The sequence below is a fragment of the Notothenia rossii genome (genome assembly GCF_949606895.1).
Source record: "Notothenia rossii genome assembly, chromosome: 10".
Classification (NCBI taxonomy): Eukaryota; Metazoa; Chordata; class Actinopteri; order Perciformes; family Nototheniidae; genus Notothenia; species Notothenia rossii.
In genome coordinates this window covers 10,167,158-10,188,395 of record NC_136908.1, presented here as the reverse complement: position 1 = coordinate 10,188,395, position 21,238 = coordinate 10,167,158, and the positions used below count along the sequence as shown (strand labels likewise).

At 39.6% G+C, this 21,238-nt stretch overlaps 2 protein-coding genes across 2 annotated transcripts in view; both read right to left on the bottom strand.

The window, feature by feature from the left end:
* Positions 1–5,755, bottom strand: part of LOC307023131 (growth factor receptor-bound protein 10-like) — a 54,428-nt gene extending 48,673 nt beyond the window's left edge. Inside the window, 3 exon segments of the mRNA XM_079656180.1 lie at positions 103–209; positions 3,394–3,691; positions 5,724–5,755. Of these exon segments, the coding sequence (XP_079512306.1) occupies positions 103–153 (51 nt within the window). The 5' untranslated portion in view covers positions 154–209; positions 3,394–3,691; positions 5,724–5,755.
* Positions 1–21,238, bottom strand: part of cfap90 (cilia and flagella associated protein 90) — a 200,638-nt gene that overhangs the window by 158,911 nt on the left and 20,489 nt on the right. The window lies entirely within an intron of this gene.

Genomic DNA, 21,238 nt, shown 5'->3' with positions numbered 1-21,238 from the left:
CTTTCAAACTGGAGTGTAACTGTAACATGTTCTTGATGAATAAGCTCCCATCCACCAGTGAAGAGCATGCATACACACAGTGCAACGCTACACAATATTTACCTGGTAGTTCGGGTGACGTAAGAAGAAGTCAGGGCATCCCGCTAAGGCCATGGTGTTCTTCAGTGTTCCCTCTGTAGGGCAGGACAACCTCTGGTCTCACCAACACCCTGCACAAGAGGGGTGGATAAAGCACAAAAAACACACTCAATTTTAAAAGAGGGTAGACTAAATGAACTAAATGGAGATTACAAGAGAAAATACAAACTCACAAAGTTGTTCTTGAAAGTTATGATGAGGCAATTCACAAAGACGGTTGTTTGTTTGTTTTTTATGTGTGTTTTGCAAGGATGAGTTGGATGCAAAAAAAAATTATGTATGCTTATGTTTTGGCATTATTTCTTTTTTGGAGCAAGTTAATGTTTTGATGTCATGTTGACATTTTGAGTGTAATGTAATTAAACCACTACTGGTTTGGTAAAAATAAAATGACATCATAAAAACAAAAATAATCTGTGCTAAACACTTTGCAACAACCTTGTACAAACTGGTATGTATTAGGGCTGAACGATTAATCGAGTTTAAATCGAAATCGCGATTTGAAATGATGCGATTATCAAATCGGAAAGCCTGCGATTTTTTTAACTTATTTATTTTACCCATTTTTTTTTTTTCTTCTTGTGTGTCAGTCATCCACACCAATCAGAAGTGCTGTGCTCAACATGTACCAGCCATTGTTAACCAATCAGAAGTGGCCCATGATAGAAGGTGATTGACAGACCAATCACCTGCCAAGTATTTTTGAAAGTGCCTGCCCTTTCCAAATGGCTTCCAATGGAGCTTTCCTAGATGGTTTGGTGAAACACACCATCTGAGTCAGGTTAGTAATGCTCCATCACATGTGTTACATCTATTACAGGGTGAGTCTTAAACTGAAGCTTGACTTTAAAGCAACCCAACGGAAGTTTCATGTAAGTTTAGTTCTTTCACTCGTAGCTCGGGCTGCGGGGGTGCTAGAGACGGGAGCATGTTGATACAACCTTCCTAGCCGAAGTTATGGCCGCATTTTACAATAAACTTACGTTGAGTCGCTTAAAAACAAATATCGCAATTCGAATCACAATCGCAATATTTGTCAGAAAAATCGCAATTACATTTTTTCACAAAATCGTGCATATGTATATCGTCTGCCAAAAGAAAGGTATATGGTCTGCCTAAAGAAAGAACACAAAACCCTATACCCCTTTCTTCGCTAAAGAGAAATCCAACCCTGCGAATGTGTGTGCGTGCATGGACGAACATGTGCATAGCAAATCCAATGTAAACACAGCCATTGTGTACGACGCACACACACACATACAAGTCAGTTCCCAAACAAAGCCTGGGGCTTAAGATTAAATAAGAAACCTTCTCCAAGCTAGCAACACATGACCACCTGCAGACTGAGGGGAGGGGGGGTTGTGACACACACACACACACACACACACACACACACACACACACACACACACACACACACACACACACACACACACACACACACACACACACACACACACACACACACACACACACACACACACACACACACACACACACACACACACACACACACACACACACACACACACACACACACACACACACACACACACACACACACAGACACTCTGCTGATAATTACACACTGCTTTTTTTTTTTTTTCATTCTTACTGCAACCGGTGTTATATCTCACATGTTCTTGCATAGGCCTAATGTGTGTGTTCACACCAATCAAACTGCTGGCCAAAAGGGCAAGCAGGGGTGATCGTAAGGGGCTAATAAGCCTGGAAGCAATGCCAAAGCTGCAAGTGCTTGACATTTGCTGACATTTGGGGTTCCTACTGCAGAGAAAGGGAGCAATTCAGCTTTACAGGCCAAACAGGGAGATCTAGGGAATTAAACGGGACATGGAGCAAGTTAATAATGCCAATTGCGTGTGAGTGTGCATGTGTGTGTGTTTCGATAGAAAATAGTTCACTCGTACAACTTCCCAAGTACAAATAAGCTTAGATGCCGACATTGAGTGCATTTCGGCAGTTTTTTTTTTTACGGATTATGACTTTATTTCCTCTAAACTAAATAATACAAGGACTGCACAGCAATCTCTATAGTTCACAAGCTGTAATGCTATCCATCTGCACCTGTACTTCACACACAGTAGCATATTATTCCAGTCACAGCCTCTTAAAGGCATTGATTTTGCATGGTCCAAAACAGACCTGTAGTCTTCTTTATGCGCCAGGAAGGAAGGAAGGAAGGAGAAAGTCTGGCAGCGTGCAGGGATTAGCCTACATTAAGTTACTGCTAATGGAGTTTTATGACAGACCATCAACAAAAACACACACAGTCTCTCAGTTTATCCTCCTTGTTGCAGCCATTCTTGCTGGCCTTGTGCTGTGGGTTTAGAGAGCTCCCTTACAAAGTAGCAATTAGTGTAACCAAAGCTACTGTGAGGATGTGAGACAGTCACTGCAGAGGCTTTGTGACACTGATTGAGCATCTAGTCACACTGGTGTGTTGAGGAGGAGTTGTGTCAATCTTCATAAAAACTGAACCCCCAATGCCACCATCACCAGTCTCAGTATTACTGCAGTGTTCAAACTACTCCAGCTGGGGATCGTCTTACAGTCAACAATGCTCTGTTGCATGCTCTGTATCATTTAAATGACAATATGTTTATGGGGTAGATTAGCTAAGGATGTTTGAAAGCTGTTTTACATATCTACACTGACTTTGTATATGCCACAGCTATACAAATGTAATGTCAGTGCAGTGATGTGAACTAACCAAATATATTTACTCAAGTACCACACTTAAGTACAATTTTGAGTGTATTACATGTATGTAATACCTTTAGTAACTTTGCAGATTTGGATTAATGATGTGAAATAAAATCAACACATTAATAAGACTTTAGTTCCACCTGAAGTAAATTCACACGCTATCCTGCACAAAGTCACTAAAACTAGCTGCACCTTTACCAGATTTGATAACAGTTAATAAAACATATCATATTATTCTGAAATGCACCAATCTGCACAATGACTACTTTTACTTTTGCTACTTTAACTATATTTGGATGCATATACTTTTGAACTTTTACTTGAGAAACATTTTGAATGCAGGACTTTTACTTGTACCAGAGTATTCATACACTCTGGTACTTTTATTGTATACGCGTTCTTCTCCCACCTCTGACTTTCATGAACACAACGCATTCTGTGAAAGGGTTCATTTTGTGAAACACAGAGACCCCCGAAAACAGATGAGTTTATATACTGAGTTTACAAACAAATAACCAAAGGGCTTACGTGAATAAAAGGGCAGCACGCTGAAGAATCGTGTCCAGGACGCACGCGGAGCAGCACTTCGACTCTCCTCGTCTGGATCTTCTTACAAACTGTCCCCCACACACACAAAGAACCGTCCGCTGCTCTGTGGTCTGCACCTTGTTCCCCCCGGGGTGCTTTTCTTTCTCGCACACACACACTCAAACACACGTACACACCCAAACACACGCACACATGCACTGCACTTTTCGACCAGCTGACTCTCTCTCTCTCTGAAGGAAACCTCCTCTCTCTGCGCCGCCCTATTCACAGCAGCACGCTGCAAAAAATGAAGTACTTTTTTTTATGCAAGCTGGTTGTCAGTAGCCTATACACATCTCAACTGTGGCAAAACAAATAAATAAGCAGTGATGCAATGTAATGAAGTACATGTATTCAATTGTTGTATTTAAGTATTTAGTATTTACTTGTGTTTTTATTTCATGCTACTTTATACTTTTACTCTATTACAATTTGGAAGCAAATGTTGTACTTTCTATTCCACTCCATGTATTCGACAGAAAGATACTATTTACTTTACATTTTCGGATTATTACTTTATACAAAATATAAATAAACTAAGAAATAAACCAAGATAAAATATCCATCAGTATTGTTAAAGTCATTACAAGTACTTCCACCTTTACCTGTGATTAACACATCATTGCATGAGCAATAATAATCCAGTCATGATTCTGAAACAGGACATTTAGCACAATATTTGCTTTTGCTATATGAGTATATTTTGATGCCAATACTTTTGTACTTTTACTTTTCAAATGCTGTATTTTCCCTTGTAACAGAGTAGAGTACTTCTCTCCCCAATAAGAGAATAAGAATTTATCCTTTAAGGATTTTTCACTTCCTGTGGCAAGTTTATTTATTTATTTTCAATGTGTTTTTTTATGAATAACAGTGTGGGTTGATATTTCTTGCAGTGTATTCAAGACCTGACTTTAACCCTTGAAGAAGAGGGGCCCTTGGTCTCTGGTAGCTAAAGTGACACGTCATTAGAGACCATATCATATCATATCATATACACAACTACGGTGTAGTTATGCAATGAATGAACAACTTGGGTCGCAGGTTCCTCAACAGTGCATTACAATACATCTATCAATATGTGTGTACTGTATACCTCCAGCAATGTTAACTATGTTGAGCACTTACTTTAACTGGTATTATACATATGTATTATACTCTTATAAGATGTATGTAGATAGTATAAGAAATGTGCAGAATATGACAGTTTAATGGTGGAGGTTTTTCATTCATTGCGTAGTTGTGTATAATATGATATGTCAATAAACCTTAGAAAATCTTGAAATCCTGAAAGGGATGTGCAAAATAGTCATTATATACAGTCTTTAATTACCTATTAGTAGAGAATAACGAGTAATGAATAATACTTTATAGGGATCCTATTAATATCTAATAATACAAATAATGAAATTCAATAACGTGCTTTAACCACTAGGTGTCCCTTTCTATCAGCTGTGCACCGTTATTGTGTAAATATATCCTATCTACCAACTGGATCAAATATAAAAGTCAGCCGAATTAGTGTTGATATTGCAAGGAGACGTATTGTGTGAAAAGAAATGTAAGATGTAGTTTAATTGCTGATATGATCCACGTCACATTTTCAGTGTTGAACAGTTCTTCCTGTTTGTCTAGAAGTCTTCTCATCAGGGCTCTATAAAGAGAGAACTACGGCAGATATGTCATATTTAATGCAGCCGAACCGTGTATTACAATGCCGTTATGTGATGACTTTCAAAGAGAAAAGCAAGCACACTCGGAATAAAGTATTATTTTATTTTTAAAAGACACATCGCATAAACACCATCTCTCAACGTGCATTGCGGCTAAACCATACAAATCACCGAGCTGAGGATCTTGCCTACGTCTGTTTCCGGTATTGCATCTGACGATGTGATGTGAGATTTGAGACTGGGTTGGAGAATTGCATAGGGTAAAATAACGTATCTTTGCTACAATTTTAGATGCGGATTTTGTTAAACTAAAACGTTTGCGCTGTGGACCAACACTATAAATTGACGGGGAAGGGGGTAGCAATAAAGATAACACCATTAAACAGTTACACAACATAACAGAAATAATATCGATAGCAGCGTCCCTAGCAACCACCTTAAAATGAACACGTTGTATGTACACAATTTCTTGCGGTACTCTTCGTAATAACTAGCAAACTAAAGAACATGTGCATCCACTGCACACATAATCTGAAATAACAACTCATATTTCTCGCATCAAATGACATCAAAACGCATTTTAATGGCCAAACTAACCTTAAAATAGGCATTTTCCACCGAGAATAAAACGAAGGTCGGCCATGTTTTGTTTTTTATGCGGAGAGAAATATGAAGATCACGTGACACAGACGCCAGCTATTGGAAATGAATGGTGAAAAAAAACGTAGAGATCCTACAATTTCAGAAGCATTTTTGTAGAAATACTACGTCCCAAGTTGTGGACCAACGTGGTTATTACATGTTTAGATGTGAGACTGGGTTGGTGTCACTGTAAATGTGTTTATTGTAACAAATGAACATCTTGCTTTGTTAAAGAAGACTTGAAACAGCAATACAAATAATAAACTCATGAGGAAAAGGTTTAGGCCTACTGGGGAAATAAATCATGTAAAAAGTAGGGTCATTTTCTTATAGGCTTTTGAAAAGGCACAATGATGTTAGATTTCTTTTTTAAAACGGGTCTTGACAACTATTGGGTAGATTCCCATTTTAATTTGGTAACGACATTCATGTTCACTTTAACATTAGGCCTACTTTTAATGATATGATGATTCATGATGATGCTCCTGCATACGACCCATGCATCTGACAGCCAGTTTATTCACATGAGCTTGCAAATACTCGAGCCCAAGGCTACATGAATGTAAAGCTTCGTCAGCTTCTCGAGGAAAAATCCTGCTCTGTAAATAGGTCAAAGGTACAGGCTATTTCCATAATCAGTTCTCCACAGTTCTATGTTTACAAAACGAAGACCAGGAGGTGCACTAGAAAAACAAGTGGAGTATCAAGCCCCCTTAACCATCTCATTGGAATGTTTATACACACAGAAGCTGGCAGGACGTCGCTGACATCTGTAGTTACATGCATCTACTCATTAAAGTGCTGACTGGAATTAAATATCAGATTGGTCATTTAAAGGTCCCCTATTATACTGTTTTTCATCAATATATAATAGGTCTCAGATACAAAACATGTCTCTGAAGTGTTTGGCTCGAAAAACCAAACAGATCATTGCAGCATCCCACAATCCCCTCTGTTTCAGCCCTGTTTCAAAAGTGCTGATTCTCTGTCTTTTACTTTAGATTAAAATAAGGAGCCACTCCCCACGCTCCTCTGAGAGATATTTGGTTAAAAAGAACACAATAGGCGCTTTCACTCGGGAGTACTTTTCCCAGGAATAGTTCCGATAGTTCTTGGGATTTTGCTTTCACACCAAAAAAATCTCGAGCTAGATCCTAGTTCATAAAACCTTTTCCCCCCTTTTCAGTCCCTGCTAGAGAGGTGGTACTTTCCTGGGGAGGAAAAGGTTCCAATTTCTGATTGGCTGGGCAAACCAGGCCCCGTAAAACTCTGAAACGTTTTGTGAAGCTGCCATTTTATTTGCTCGCATTAGCATTATTAGCATTAGCTAGACCCTCCAGAAAAACGCGGGCAAAAATCCTTGATTATGCGATTAAACATGCGGGGTTTTTATGTGATTTTATGCGGTGAAACTGCGGGAAGTTGCGAAATATGCGGAAAGTTGCGAAATATGCGAAATATGCGGGAAAAAATTATCGATTTTTAAAAAAATATTGGGCTGTCTTATTTATTCTCTCTCACACACAACCTGCCACTAACGTTAAACCCCTTTACTATTCAATCAAACACATTCAATGTTTATTTATTGTAAAAGCAATTGGGCTATTTTAATCTCACGCACGCACGCACGCACGCACGCACGCACGCACGCACGCACGCACGCACGCACGCACGCACACACACACACACACACACACACACACACACACACACTTCTCCGCCTCATTCTGTTTTCATTTACTCGTTCGTTATCTGCAGCTTCAATCTTGTAGGCTACTCACCTCGTTTCTTGTAGCCCTCGAAAGGGTTTTGGAGGTTGATGCCTCGAGAACGTGAGTTGTTTGGCTTTCTTGTCCGCAGCAGCAGAAAGCATTTTCCAATGTTTGAATGAACCAAAGTGGGTCGTCACCGTCGATTTTCTCTTATGCTCCAACACACAGTTGCACGGGGTGCAGAATAGTTTCCCCCCACTTTTTGCCCGGTCTTTAGTAGAAATGTTCGTCGGTAAATGAGATGGATTAGATTTTTTCATCTTGGTGTTTTCTCTATCGTGTGAGCTCCACACGTTCACTCTATACAGTCTTGTTTACATTCTGTGATGCGCGAGCTGATGACGTCACGTCAAGACGAGTTAACTTTTTTTCTCAATTTTGTGTGGAAAAATGCGGGGATTATGCGGCCTTTTGATAAATATGCGGCCTTTTAGAAATCTGGGCCTTTTTGCTGATTATGCGGTCAATTCTGCGATCGCAGAATCACGTTTTTCTGGAGGGTCTAGTTAGCATTAGCCCAGCGCACCAACGGAGAGAGACTAACTTGTGGCAACACAAAAAAACATGGGAGCGTTGGAGTGATGAGGAGGTGTCTGCGCTTCTGGCGATTTACTCGGAAGACGCTAACCAGCAGCTTCTACTGAAGCCAGTCCCCAACTCCGGGGGACTCCGGGACTTCGGGTGGCAGTATACGCCGTGAAGTTGTTTGCGACCTGCCAGTAAACCCAAAGCAGAAGAAGAAGAATTGACGTCAGTGGCTTCATTTGCGTAATCCTCCCTCAAGGACTTATTCCGTCGTGAACACGATTTACTAGGACAGTTCCAGGGACTAAAGAGTTCGGCGGGACTAAGTACTGGGAACTAAGTACCGGGGACTAAGTACCGCAAAGTACTTGGTGTGAAAGCGGCTAATGCTGCTCTAGGAGGAGATTAAGGTGATAAGGGGGGGGGTTACCTTGGTTGCTCATTGGCTAATGGTTACACAAGCCAACAAATCGTTATGACATCATAAAGTGGCCAAAATCTGATCAGCTCATTTTCAGACATGTTTTTATATAAATGGATCAGGACAAAAAGAGAGAGAATCTTTTTTCCTGAAACTTTCAGAATGTCTTTACACAGAGGGGACACATGATGATGTATAAAATACATAAAAAAGTGGATTTTGCGTAATAGGTGACCTTTAAATAAGCATGTGGTTTTTTTTCAGGTTACATTGCACTTGCAGTAGCCTGGTGTTCTACAGCAGCTGGAACAAAGTATGAGTATTCACACAACAACAAATGGGAGACAGCATTATCAGCAAAATAACCCGGTTGTAGGTTATCTGAAAGGAATCAGGAAAGAGAATGAACAGGGCCTCAAGATCTTCAAGGTCTTTAAGGCTTTTGCACCTTGCTGCAGTGAATTGCATCTTATTTTAGCCAGATATTTATAGCTTTATTCTAGCCAGCAAATGACTGTTTGGGCCAAGTGAACATGCAGTATGAACACATGGATGGATAGATAAGATGTTGGTTGTGGTGCAGGTCAGGGTGACACATTAGACTTCGGGTTCTCATCTCTGCCTTACATTCAAAGAGTTATCAGATGGAGCACAAAAGTCGTTGCAAAACAGACTAACTAGCAAAGCTGGAGCAGGTTGGTGATTTCTCCCTCTGCAAATGAGTAAGTGTCTGAGATATTTATCCAAAAAAAAAGAATTTAAAAAAATGTGCTCAGCTAACACAGCTCAGCTCAGCTCAGCTACAGCTGATTGCAACAACAATTGGAAAATAAGTTGAAGGTGTGATCAAAAATACATTTTGGGTGGGTTTTGTTTTGAATATAAAATAAAACCATGTATGAAGCTGTGAGATGTATTTTGAAGCAGAAAATATATACATACTTTCCTTCATTCTGATGAATAAAACTGAAAAACTGTTCGCCCCTCTTGCAACAACTTTAAATTGCTGACAACAAACTATTTACAACTATTTGTAACATAGAGGGCAGTCAACTGAATCATCTTCAACATGCTTGGGTAACAAAGTGCAGATTGCAACAATTTTCATGTTAAATTATTTACTTTGGGGTAACTAGGCTTTGGATTATGGTTTCCACTGCAGCATCTTCTGTCTCAATAAATATCCAACAGAAAGTGTGGGCATCATGAAATAAATAACAAAAAAAACTGTGCTGTCATTGAACATTTCTTTCAAACAAGCTATGTTGGTTCGGACTGGGATATTTTGTAACTCGTAAAAGCAAAACATTGACATCTAGAAAGGCAGTCAACGAGCAATCAAGGCCCTTTCAGTGAAAAATGATTTGGATCTACACAAAAATGTAATGAATGTAATGGGTCTGCAGAAGAAGAACAAACAAACAAACCAAACCAAAACCTCCTTGGTGGAGCTAACTGTGTAAGAGAAGATTCTTAGGGATATTTGAGGTCTGTTTGATTGATTCCAACATAAAACCCTGTGTGCTGGTAGAAACCAGAGCACAAGCTTTTTAAGAGATGAGAACATTCACCACTTCAAAGAACAGGGCCTTCTAGGAAAGCCAACAAACCTTCAAGGCTAAGGCCTGGCTTGGCCCGAGGACCGACGAGTCCCACTGCTATGTTTGTTTTCATTCACAGGTTAAGAGTAATAGAGTTACGCAATGGACAACAGAAACAGCTTGATGCTTCCCACTGAAATGGGACGTACGAACAAACACATGGACACGCACAATGTTTTGAAAACACAGGACAAGCGTGGCTGTTCCATAAATGTTTCACTAACTCTTTTTATGGGAAATAGTTAGGCAGCCCAGATGTGAAGGAATCTGGGTCTCTCAAGGTCTTGGGAGGCGGACGGACGGACACACATACAGTGGTGTACACTTTACTCAAGTACTGTACCTAAGTCCAATTTTGAGGTACTTTACTTGAGTATTACCATTTTTTGCTTCTTTGAACTTCTACTCCACTACAATTCAGGAACATTGTGTACTTGTACTCCACTGGATTTATTTGATACCTTTAGTTACTTTGCAGATATAGATAAACAACTCTTGAATAAGACTTCATTGTATAAATACACAAGTTACCTTACAAATTCATTAAAATTAGCTGTACCTTTACCAGCTTTGATAACACTTTAATGAATCATTCATTATAATCAAAACATATCATATATATTATCCTGAAATGGACCAGTCTGCAGAATGACTACTTTTACTTTTGGCACTTAAAGTGTATTTTGCCGCCAATACCTTTGTACTTTTACTTGAGTAACATTTTGATTGCAGGACTTTTACTGGTAACAGAGTATTCCTACACTTTGATACTTTTTCTTGAGTACAAGATCTGGGTACTTTTCCCACCTCTGCATCTATACAACAGAAATACTCACACACACACCTTAGGATAAATTGTCTTGAGTTGTAAATAAAATGTACAGTTTGCTGATATGTGATGCATAACAGGCCGAAGGGTGACATCAAAGCTCTGCCCTGTCTGAGAGTGTGTTTTGATGTGTGTGAGACAATTAAATGGTTGGGTCGCAAACTCAGTGTGTTGTGACCGTTTTGAAAACCTCCGCTGAGTAAACAAAACTCAGATCCCAGCCACATGGAACTGGGTCAATGTGTGTGTGTGTGTGTGTGTGTGTGTGTGTGTGTGTGTGTGTGTGTGTGTGTGTGTGTGTGTGTGTGTGTGTGTGTGTGTGCGTGTGTGCGTGCGTGTGTGTGTGTGTGTGTGTGTGTGTGTGTGTGTGTATGTGTGTATGTGTGTGTGTGTGTGCGTGTGTGTGTGTGTGTGTGTGTGTGTGTGTGTGTGTGTGTGTGTGTGTGTGTGTGCGTGCGTGCGTGTGTGTGTGTGTGTGTGTGTGTGTGTGTGTGTGTGTGTGTGTGTGTATGTGTGTGTGTGTGTGTGTGTGTTTGTGGGTCATCTCTTCCAGGGTACAACGTGTGTGTGTGTGCTAACAGCATTTTTCAGAAGTGATTCACTGTGTGTGTCTGTGTTTGTGGGTGTATCTGTGCGGACAAAGTGCCTGAGGTTGGGCGGTCTGAGAGCTGTTGTTCACTATGTTCTTTATTGATGTTCATCTTAGAGCTGGAATGACGTCGCCAAACATAATATCGTACAGAGGCGGGGTTTGGTGCAGAGAGGTGGAAGAAGTAGCATGAAGGAATATGGTAGGGAGGATCAGTTCTGTTTTAAAGGTCACCTATTATGCAGAATCCACTTTTTCAGGTATTTTTTATAATTAATCATGTGTCCCCTCTGTGTAAAGAGATTCTGAAGGTTTCAGGAAAAAAGATTCTCTCACTTTTTGTCATGAACCATTTATATAAAAACCTGTCTGAAAATGAGCTGATCAGATTTTGGCCACTTTATGATGTCATAACGATTTGTTGGCTTATGTAACCATTAGCCAATCAGCAACCAAGGTAACCCCCCACCCCCCCCCCCCCACCTTATCACCTGAATCTCCTCCTAGAGCACCATTGTGTTCTTTGTAACCAAATATCTCTCAGAGGGGCGTGGGGAGGGGCTCCTTATTTCCATCTAAAGTAACAGACAGAGAATCAGCACTTTTGAAACAGGGCTGAAACAGAGGGGATTATGGGATGCTACAATGATCTGTTTGGTATTTGGAGCCAAACACTTCAGAGACATGTTTTGCATAGTATATCTATACCTATAACCTATAATATATTGATAAAAAACCAGTATAATAGGGGACCTTTAACCATGCTGGTTTCGTGGCTAAAGGGATGTCAAAGGCCAATCACTCCAGACTGAAATGTCTCCATAACTATTGCACAGAAGGTCTTGACATTTTGCATAGATATTCATGGTCTGCAAAAGATAACACTAATCTTTGTCTGTCTGCATATATGTGGGCATGTCTTTCGCATATAACGAGAACCAATGTTCTGATCTACTTCACACTGAGGACCCAAGGAAGTGCTGTGACGAATATGGAGCACTTTTGAAATCTAACACAGTCAATATTAATAAAGTTTGAATAAGCAAACACCAGCAGGGCTTCAGGGCTCTGTCATGCTTGATTTCCAATCAACGTCTCATTGATTGCAGTTCAGTTTCGCTGCTGGATGCTAGTTACATTTACATTATTATCAAAATGTACTTCACTTCCCTGGAGTCTACGAGCAATGAGTGGATCTCGAGAAAGCTGCAAGAAATCGGCTCGCATTGGACTGGTAAAACTCTACACGTTTCTAAACGTGAGCTATCTCTGGGTTTTGAGTGGGAAAGTCTCAATAACTATTTGAAGGGATTGTCAGGTAATTCCAAACCAATTTCCGACAGAAGCCATTTATACAAACTTGACGCTAATTTCCGTGTACAGACGCTTGATGTAAGATATCTCGCAAACTCAGCGGTAAGTCTTGTTCTTTATGTTTTTTCCAGTGTTCTTTTTATTCCCACAAATGTGCAAGTAAGATATGTTCAACCCCTGCGGATGCCTCTTCACCTCATTTTACGACTCTTTAGGGGAATTTGTTGTACTTGAATTTTTCCATTGACTTTAAGTGCATTTGTGCTGTATCTTAAATGTACACGATGTTAGGTCTAAAAACACGTTTAGTCTTGTTTATGCATGACTTATGTAGCATCATAAAAGCATTTCATACTGTATGTAATCATATGTCTAGTACTTCTGCTTATACCATTTCGAAAATGCTAAATGTTAAAACACCTATAATATTTTTGTATGTGTCTATACTTGATATTTTCCATTTGCTACTGACTTTCACAGTTTCCTTGTCTTCAGTATACAGTCCTCTAAACTAGACCAAAAAATAACAATAAGAATATTATCGGTCTGAAAAACAAAAGGTCCATTGAAGTGGTTTGAAACTTACACTGGTTGTTCCAAGCATCATTCCTTAATAATCATCAAATAGAAATGAAAAATGACACATTTTGTTCTGTGTTATGCCTTCACGCGGGATTGGGATATAATCAGGCATCTACATTACAAACTTAAATCTTATTAAGAGCTTGTAACTCTGTGTCAGGATTCAGAGATTTTGCTTGCGATAAGCCTCCGACACATTCATGCAGGCAAGTACTTTTTAATTGCTCTATGTAAAGTAAATCTACATTTAATTAGCTAATTGAAAAAAAATCCTCCAAGTTTTCATTTATCTCAAAATAAGGATTTAGCTGCCCAATTTCTGCTAATTGGGCAATGGATTATATCTGCTTTCAACCGTTAATATGTTTAAAGCATTTTAGAGAAAGGAGTGACAGGAAACATCAAAAAGGACCTTTTTGTTAATTAACTTAATTAACTAAACACTGTGACATTTGAAATGTTTTGCAGCATGTACCCACTGTGTGTGTGTGTGTGTGTGTGTGTGTGTGTGTGTGTGTGTGTGTGTGTGTGTGTGTGTGTGTGTGTGTGTGTGTGTGTGTGTGTGTGTGTGTGGGTGTGTGTGTGTGTGTGTGTGTGTGTGTGTGTGTGTGTGTGTGTGTGTGTGTGTGTGTGTGTGTGTGTGTGCTGGCCCTCCAAAGTCGCTTGGTGTGAATCAAGAGATCAAAGTCGAAGCTGTAGATTAATCCACATAACAGGAGCTTTTCCACTAATAACAGAACATTCTTTTCATTCTGGTTGCCTGGTGCGTCAGAGCCACCGAGCCTCGACACTCACACCAACCCCTGGAGCTCAAACCAGAGGAAAGTCAATATAACAACTAGAAAATACTACATGTGTACTCCAGTTCTGTTCCATTAACCTGAAATATAAAACAGGTTAGGTTTATTAAAGGTCCCCTATTATGCTGTTTTTCATCAATATATTATAGGTCTCAGATATATACAGAACATGTCTCTGAAGTGTTTGGCTCCAAATACCAAACAGATCATTGCAGCATTACCCATAATCCCCTCTGTTTCAGCCCTGTTTCCAAAGTGCTGATTCTCTGTCTGTTACTTTAGATGAAAATAAGGAGCCCCTCCCCACGCCCCTCTTAGAGATATTTGGTTAAAAAGAACTCAATGGTGCTCTAGGAGGAGATTCCATTATATAAATGGATCAGGACAAAAAGTGAGAGAATCTTTTTTCCTGAAACTTCCAGAATCTCTTTACACAGAGGGGACACATATTAATGTATAAAATACATGAAAAGCTGGATTTTGCATAAAAGGTGACCTTTAAAACGTAAAAGCTCAACACAAGCAGTCATGTGTCTTACCCTTGTGCAACATTTCCCCTTTCTGAGAGATGTTTCATACGATATGACAACCAAATGGTAATTTACAAATGTGAAAGGACACATTCTGCTAATTTTCCTTTCATATTTGTATTTAGTGCCTCTCCTGTGACATGTTTACCTGCTTTAAGGTTCAACAAGCACTTCATATAGCCTGTGCTGCAGCACCTCTTTTCACCCTCTGTCTGAAACCAGAGCCCAGTCTGCTCTGATTGGTTAGCTGACCGGCTGTGTTGTGATTGGTCAACCGCTTAGAGATGTAACGCCCCTTAGCCTATCATGTATAATGCGTTGGAGCGCTAGCCAATAGAAGCGCAGGTAAGAACATTTCAAAATATTTTGTTTATGATGCATTTACAGGGTCTGACACTCACACTATTCTTGTTATTGTCACATACAGTATAGTTCTCAAACTTAAGTGACACCCAGCTTTTTAAAACAAACGTAAACTTCACACTATAGCTTCTGTGCATTTGATAATAAAGCCTTTGAATCTCTCTTTAAAGTTATGTCCCGAATGATGCATTTCGAATTCACAGAATTTGATGACATTTCAAATTGTCAAGCAGAGTAAGAGATGGTTTAAAATAAATGAACAGATGTTACAACGATTTTGGGGGATTTGTTGATTACATTACTTTTGACTTGATTTAATTACACTGAGATGCTTTTCCCTAGTTCAAAGTTGGTCATCTACACAGCCACAGCAACTTCTACTTGAAGTTATTTGTCTTACCACCTAGAAAAAGGAAATCTCGAAATTTGCTTTAGCTCTGTTTTTCCCAAAAAAGAGCTTGTTTGCTGCAACTGGAAAAGAGGTTGATGAAAGCAGAGTGTGCTGGTGATGAACCAAAACCATGAGCTAAAAGGCTCCAAGCTGATTGGATATGCAGACATGGAAGGGGAGTATCTGTGGTTGTATGAGTGACCTGTTGTACACTGCAGTAATCTGATCCAATAATATACAATATTTGTGGGGGATATCAGGCCATTGCAAGGGATTATGCCAAAATCCAAGTGCAATCACAGGCCTCTGGTATCTAAGACAAGTCTTTATTTATGTTGTTCAATACCAAGTAAACAGAATTATTGCTGACTCAAGTCCAAGTCACATATTAGGAACACACCCCTGAGTCCAAGCTTCACAAAGTTTAGAATGCTGTGGTTGAGGCCACAGAAGCTCCAACTTTTACCACTTTGCGGCGGACATATCTCCAACATCACACCTACTGTTGGAATCAATGTTAAAACAGCTATTCCCCATCAAACTGAAAAATAATTGGTAATTGTATCGCACAAAGCGGGCCTGTGTTTTGTCTCCGAGAGAAGGTAGATGTTTGGGTTGGAACGCCACCCCTCCATCTGGCTATACAGGAATAGAGTACAGCGGGAAAAAGGGAACACAACTCCCCTTTCAATAGCATGATAGAGGAATGTTCTTCCTGCACCTGCAAGTCTTTTCTTTTATGAGCACACCAGAGGAAAAAAAACAAAACACTTGAGCAATAATCATTCGAGGAATTTAATTTTGCCTCGGCTAAATCACTTGGAATGTTTGCATTGGCCCCGACACCAGGGATTTTCATTATGAGCCGAGCAAATGAAGCCTGAGAGCTGGCATGAGAAATCTGTCTTGTTGAGTGAAATACAACAATAAAAAACTCTTAATGAGATAACAAAAGCTAGTTTTCAATATTGATCTTTCAGTTTGTCCTTATGGACTTAAAACTGTCTGGATTGCAATCCAAAATAAGATCCAAAATCACTTTGCAAGAGTTTACATGACGCTATGCAATCATAAAACATTGTAAACTGCCTACCTTAAGCAATTGGAAGGAAATACACAATAGTCTGTGCTACTTAACTCCAACTGTGGCTCAAAATAAGCCATACTGCTGAGAAATGCTGCTGCGTTGTTGCAGATTCCTGATATATTAAGCTGCTGACTGTGAAACTCTCAGTAGTTTAACAGATTTTTCCCTGTGCACCAGGCAGGCAGTTCCCTCCCATCATGCCCTGTCTCCCTCTTTAAGTATCAGCTGTCTGCTGCCAAAAGACTGGGTGGATATTAATAGCAACACTCCCAGAATCTAAACCACATTTGTTTAGGTCAAGGCTGAGCTCAGCGTCAATTAAACAATACAGAGAAACTCAAACGACTCTGGCAGCGTAAAGAAGAGGAATGAGAGATAAACTAAACAGATATCCACAGTTTTAACTGCTTCAGATGGAAAATTAAATTGAGGAGGTTAATCATTTAAACTCGGTGACCGCGAGTCCACTGTTTATGCATCAAACAGCAACTTGGAGTCTCGCTGCTGAACGCCAGCCAAACAGGAAAGAGGGTGGTGTTGTGAAGCTCAGCGTTAAAGGGGCCCTATTGTACTTTTGTTATATATGTTTTAGTGCATGTAAATGGTCTGCAAAGGCTATTATTCCCCCCCTGCCTGAAATGCTTCCTTTGTTTGCTTAGGTCACATAATGACGTCGCTATATTACACTTGCGTTTCTATTGGCTAGCGCTACAACACATTGTATGTTATAGGTTAAGGGGCGGGACATCTCTATGCGGTTGACCAATCACAACAGAGCCGGCCAGCTAACCAATCAGAGCAGACTGGGCTCTAGTTTCAGACAGAGGGTGAAAAGAGGTGCTGCAGCACAGGCAGTATGAGAAAAATAAAGAGCTTTTTGAACATTAAAGCTTGAAGACATGTCCCAGTAGAGACACGCGATATGAACCTGAAAACTATAGTAGTATGTACTTTTTAAGAGCAAAAAGCTAAAGGCCATCATATCCCAAAACAAAGACTTTTGATCGGAGACACTTGTAATTCTGAACTAGAATACTTGTTTTAATGTCAATTTGCCTGCATTTTGCCACTGTGCATGTTGCTCTTTATGTAATGTGTTAGCTGACTGTGTTTTTAATGAGGTTTCACTGTAAGCTTATGAAACAGTTAATTATTGGGGTAATGCATTGCAGTCTGCATGTAAAACAGTGACATCTAGTGCACAGGCTTGAAAGTCATGAAAAATGATAATCCCATGTTGCAGCTAGTAGAACAACTCCACTTGTAACCTTCAACTGAAGCCAACATTCACATTTTAGTTTTTGCAACAGATTAATTGAACAAATATCCTGAGTTTGCATTTAAGGGGGCAGTGAAAGGTCCAACATGAGCAAACCTGGAGGGAATGATTACATCTAAGATTTTGATTGTGTAACTCCATGGCCGTTACCAAAACCCTCTGATAAGGTCCAGAACATTCCCATTTGAAGGTCAAGCTAAATTGTTCTCCAAATGGCGGGAATAAATCCAACAGGAAGAGGGCTGTGTGTGCATTGATGTGTGTGCACAATACAGGGTCTGTTTTGCATGTCTGTGTCTGAACTGAACCCATAATCCGAAGACAAAAAGTAAGGGAAGAGGGGAAAAGTTTTCAAAATAAGGACACTGTTTGTTTGTGTTGAGTGCCTGAAGGCTTGGGACACTGATACCTCTGCTCCTGCCATGGATCATTTCCTTTAATATCAATCTAACACTGTGATATATACAGCTCACAAAGCAAGATAAGGCTGCTTACGTGCACACAAGTCCACATGTGTTGAGTATCTGTGGTGAACGGGGTTAAGTAAACAGTAGCGCTGATAACCCCGTTGTTAACCTGGTCACTGTGATTGGCTTATCTCTTCATGATGGCTTCAGAAAACCCTGGCTGCCAGCCAATAGAAACAGAGCGGGAAACACTGTCAACAGTAAGAAAACATTGTGTGCAGCGATACAGGAAAGGAGGGAACTGCAGGAGAATTACGTCTTGAGTTCTCGGTTACTGTACAGTAGATATTGTCTGCCAGTACTCCCCATATGATTAATCACACATATACTTTGGTTTTGGCTATGTGATTCAATTGTTAAGTTCTAAAATGTGTTTAAATACTCATGTCAGAAACACATTGGATTGCCTGGTGTCCACCAAGAAATAAATTATGTAAAGGTTTAAAATATTGTTTCCAAATACCTCGCTGTGGATATTGTGACAATATTTTAGGGTTGAGCATTTCAGCTTTTACAAAACATAAAAATACACAATTAGAATGTTGATAAATAATCAACAGTCATTTGCATTTGATGACCAAGCGGTTAATGGAAAATAGCAGCTTTTAAGGAAGGAAAAGACAATGTGCTTACAATACTGTACAACATCGAAGAAGACATTGACATAATATCGATATATTGCCCATGCAACCACTCCAAATGAATGATAACGTTTATACTGTTACTTCTTGATAGGAAAAATAAGCAACTACATTTAAAAGTGATAATATATCAATGTTTGCCCATATTTGTTTCTACTGCCCCCAAGTGGCTTAAAAAAACACTGTTCATTTCAGGTTTAAAGAAAAACCTTGAAAAAAGGCTTCACTTGTTTTTTAAATCAGCAAATCACTATGTCGGTTTTAGGCTGTCTTTGCTCTGTATGTGTCTTCCCATCATCAATCAATCAAATGTTATCTAAATACAAAATCTTTCACAAACCAAATAATAAAATCATAATACCAACTGTTGGATAAAAGTTTATTCTCAGGTTAGTCTGTTTGCAAACGTAGCATGGGTAGCGTGGGATACTTCAGAGCACAGGAGAAGAGTAAAGCTTATTGTTCCTCCTGTAAATACATCAGCTGGAGTCGTACCCGAGTGAAAATCTATTAAAAAGTAATTATTCTGCTGTTCAGGCCTGAGCTGTTTTTATTGGAGGTAGCAGGACCTGGTGCTGGTTTAATACGTTTAGTAAAACCACAACGTCCATTCACGAAAAGGTCAAATTTAAAACTCTGAGTGTGTGTGTGTGTGTGTGTGTGTGTGTGTGCGTGCGTGCGTGCGTGCGTGCGTGCGTTCGTGCGTGTGTGTGTGTGTGCGTACTGTAGTGAGGACAACTCATAGTGTCACTATATTACATAGTATAAGAGGATGGTCTTGAAAGGGACAAACACACCAATTAGATTATTTCTGTCAAATACAATACAATAAAATGACCAAACTAATCTTTTATTTAACAACATAAGTATCTCTGATGATGGGGAAAGAGGAACTGCACACATAGTTATTTTTGAAAGTCATTTTACTGGGAAAGTTGATATACGAGCTTTGGTGGGGCTGCATAGCTTTGAGGTCTGAACAGCCCAGTGTACACACACACACACACACACACACACACACACACACACACACACACACACACACACACACACAGACACACACACACACACACACACACACACACACACACACACACACACACACACACACACACACACACCAAGCAATTTAGTCAAAGTGAGCCCCTAAATATAGCCATTGCACAGTGTTATTATCACAGCAGGGGTAGTGCACTGTTATCTCTCACCCTTCACTCCCATTGTTTTACTTCTCCAGCAGATGACAGCTTCACAAGGGCTGGGGCCCACTCGCTCTGTATATAGCCCGTTATATAAGACCTGCACTGATGCTGGTTATTTCACTTCATTTTCCATCAGCGACACTTTATAAATGATTACAGCATATGTCATGTTTTATAGGCGAGAATGGAGTTTATCCTTCCACGTTGTGCTGCAATCAATGTCTCAAGTTAAGTTAGCCCTAATGCTAAGGCTTAATAATGAGAAAAAACGTCATCAGAGTTTCTGTGGTAATAAATGAGCATGAGAATAGCTTGCATGGCGCTGTACCTTATGGTCTATTTCTCGTACACATACAAATACATTCACATGCACAGGTGAACAAACAAGACAAACTCAATATTTCTGTAGGAGGGAGAACAGAAAAATGTTTACGCATTTTTGCCTTTCCATATTCCCAATCCTACAATTAATGGGAACTTAAAATGGATTTTGTTCAGATGCCTCAAATAAGGCACTGTCAAGTTTTGAACAAGTAGATGGACAGAAAAGCACTAAAAGAGGAGGAAACTATAGAGTACAAACGAAAAGAAAGCTATTAAATAAATAAAGCTGATACAAAAACGGGGACAGGACCAAGCAAAGGAGAACAAAACAATTAAGAAACGCTGTACCAGTAGATCGAAAGGCATGAGGAACAAGATCAGGAACTGACAAAGAAAGACAAATCCCATTTATTATTAAAGAAAATAAGAGAAGACAGGCTTTTAAGACACAGCTGGAGAGGGCAGGGGCAACAGGTGAACAAATGTATACAATCACAAAGAAAACATTAATTTCAAAATAAAACAGGAACATTAAACACAAAACCAGATCATGACACACACTTACAGTAAGAGATTTAAAGGTTTTGTTCCAATGCATAAAATGTGTCACTAAATAACCCAATCATGAACTTTTAAGCGGATGCTAACAAGTGGCTAAATGACACGACTGAACTTCATCATTCCGTTCAGTATTTGGAAGCTTTTCCTCAGAACTTATTTTCAACATTAAAAGCAAAGTTTATCATCCTAGCA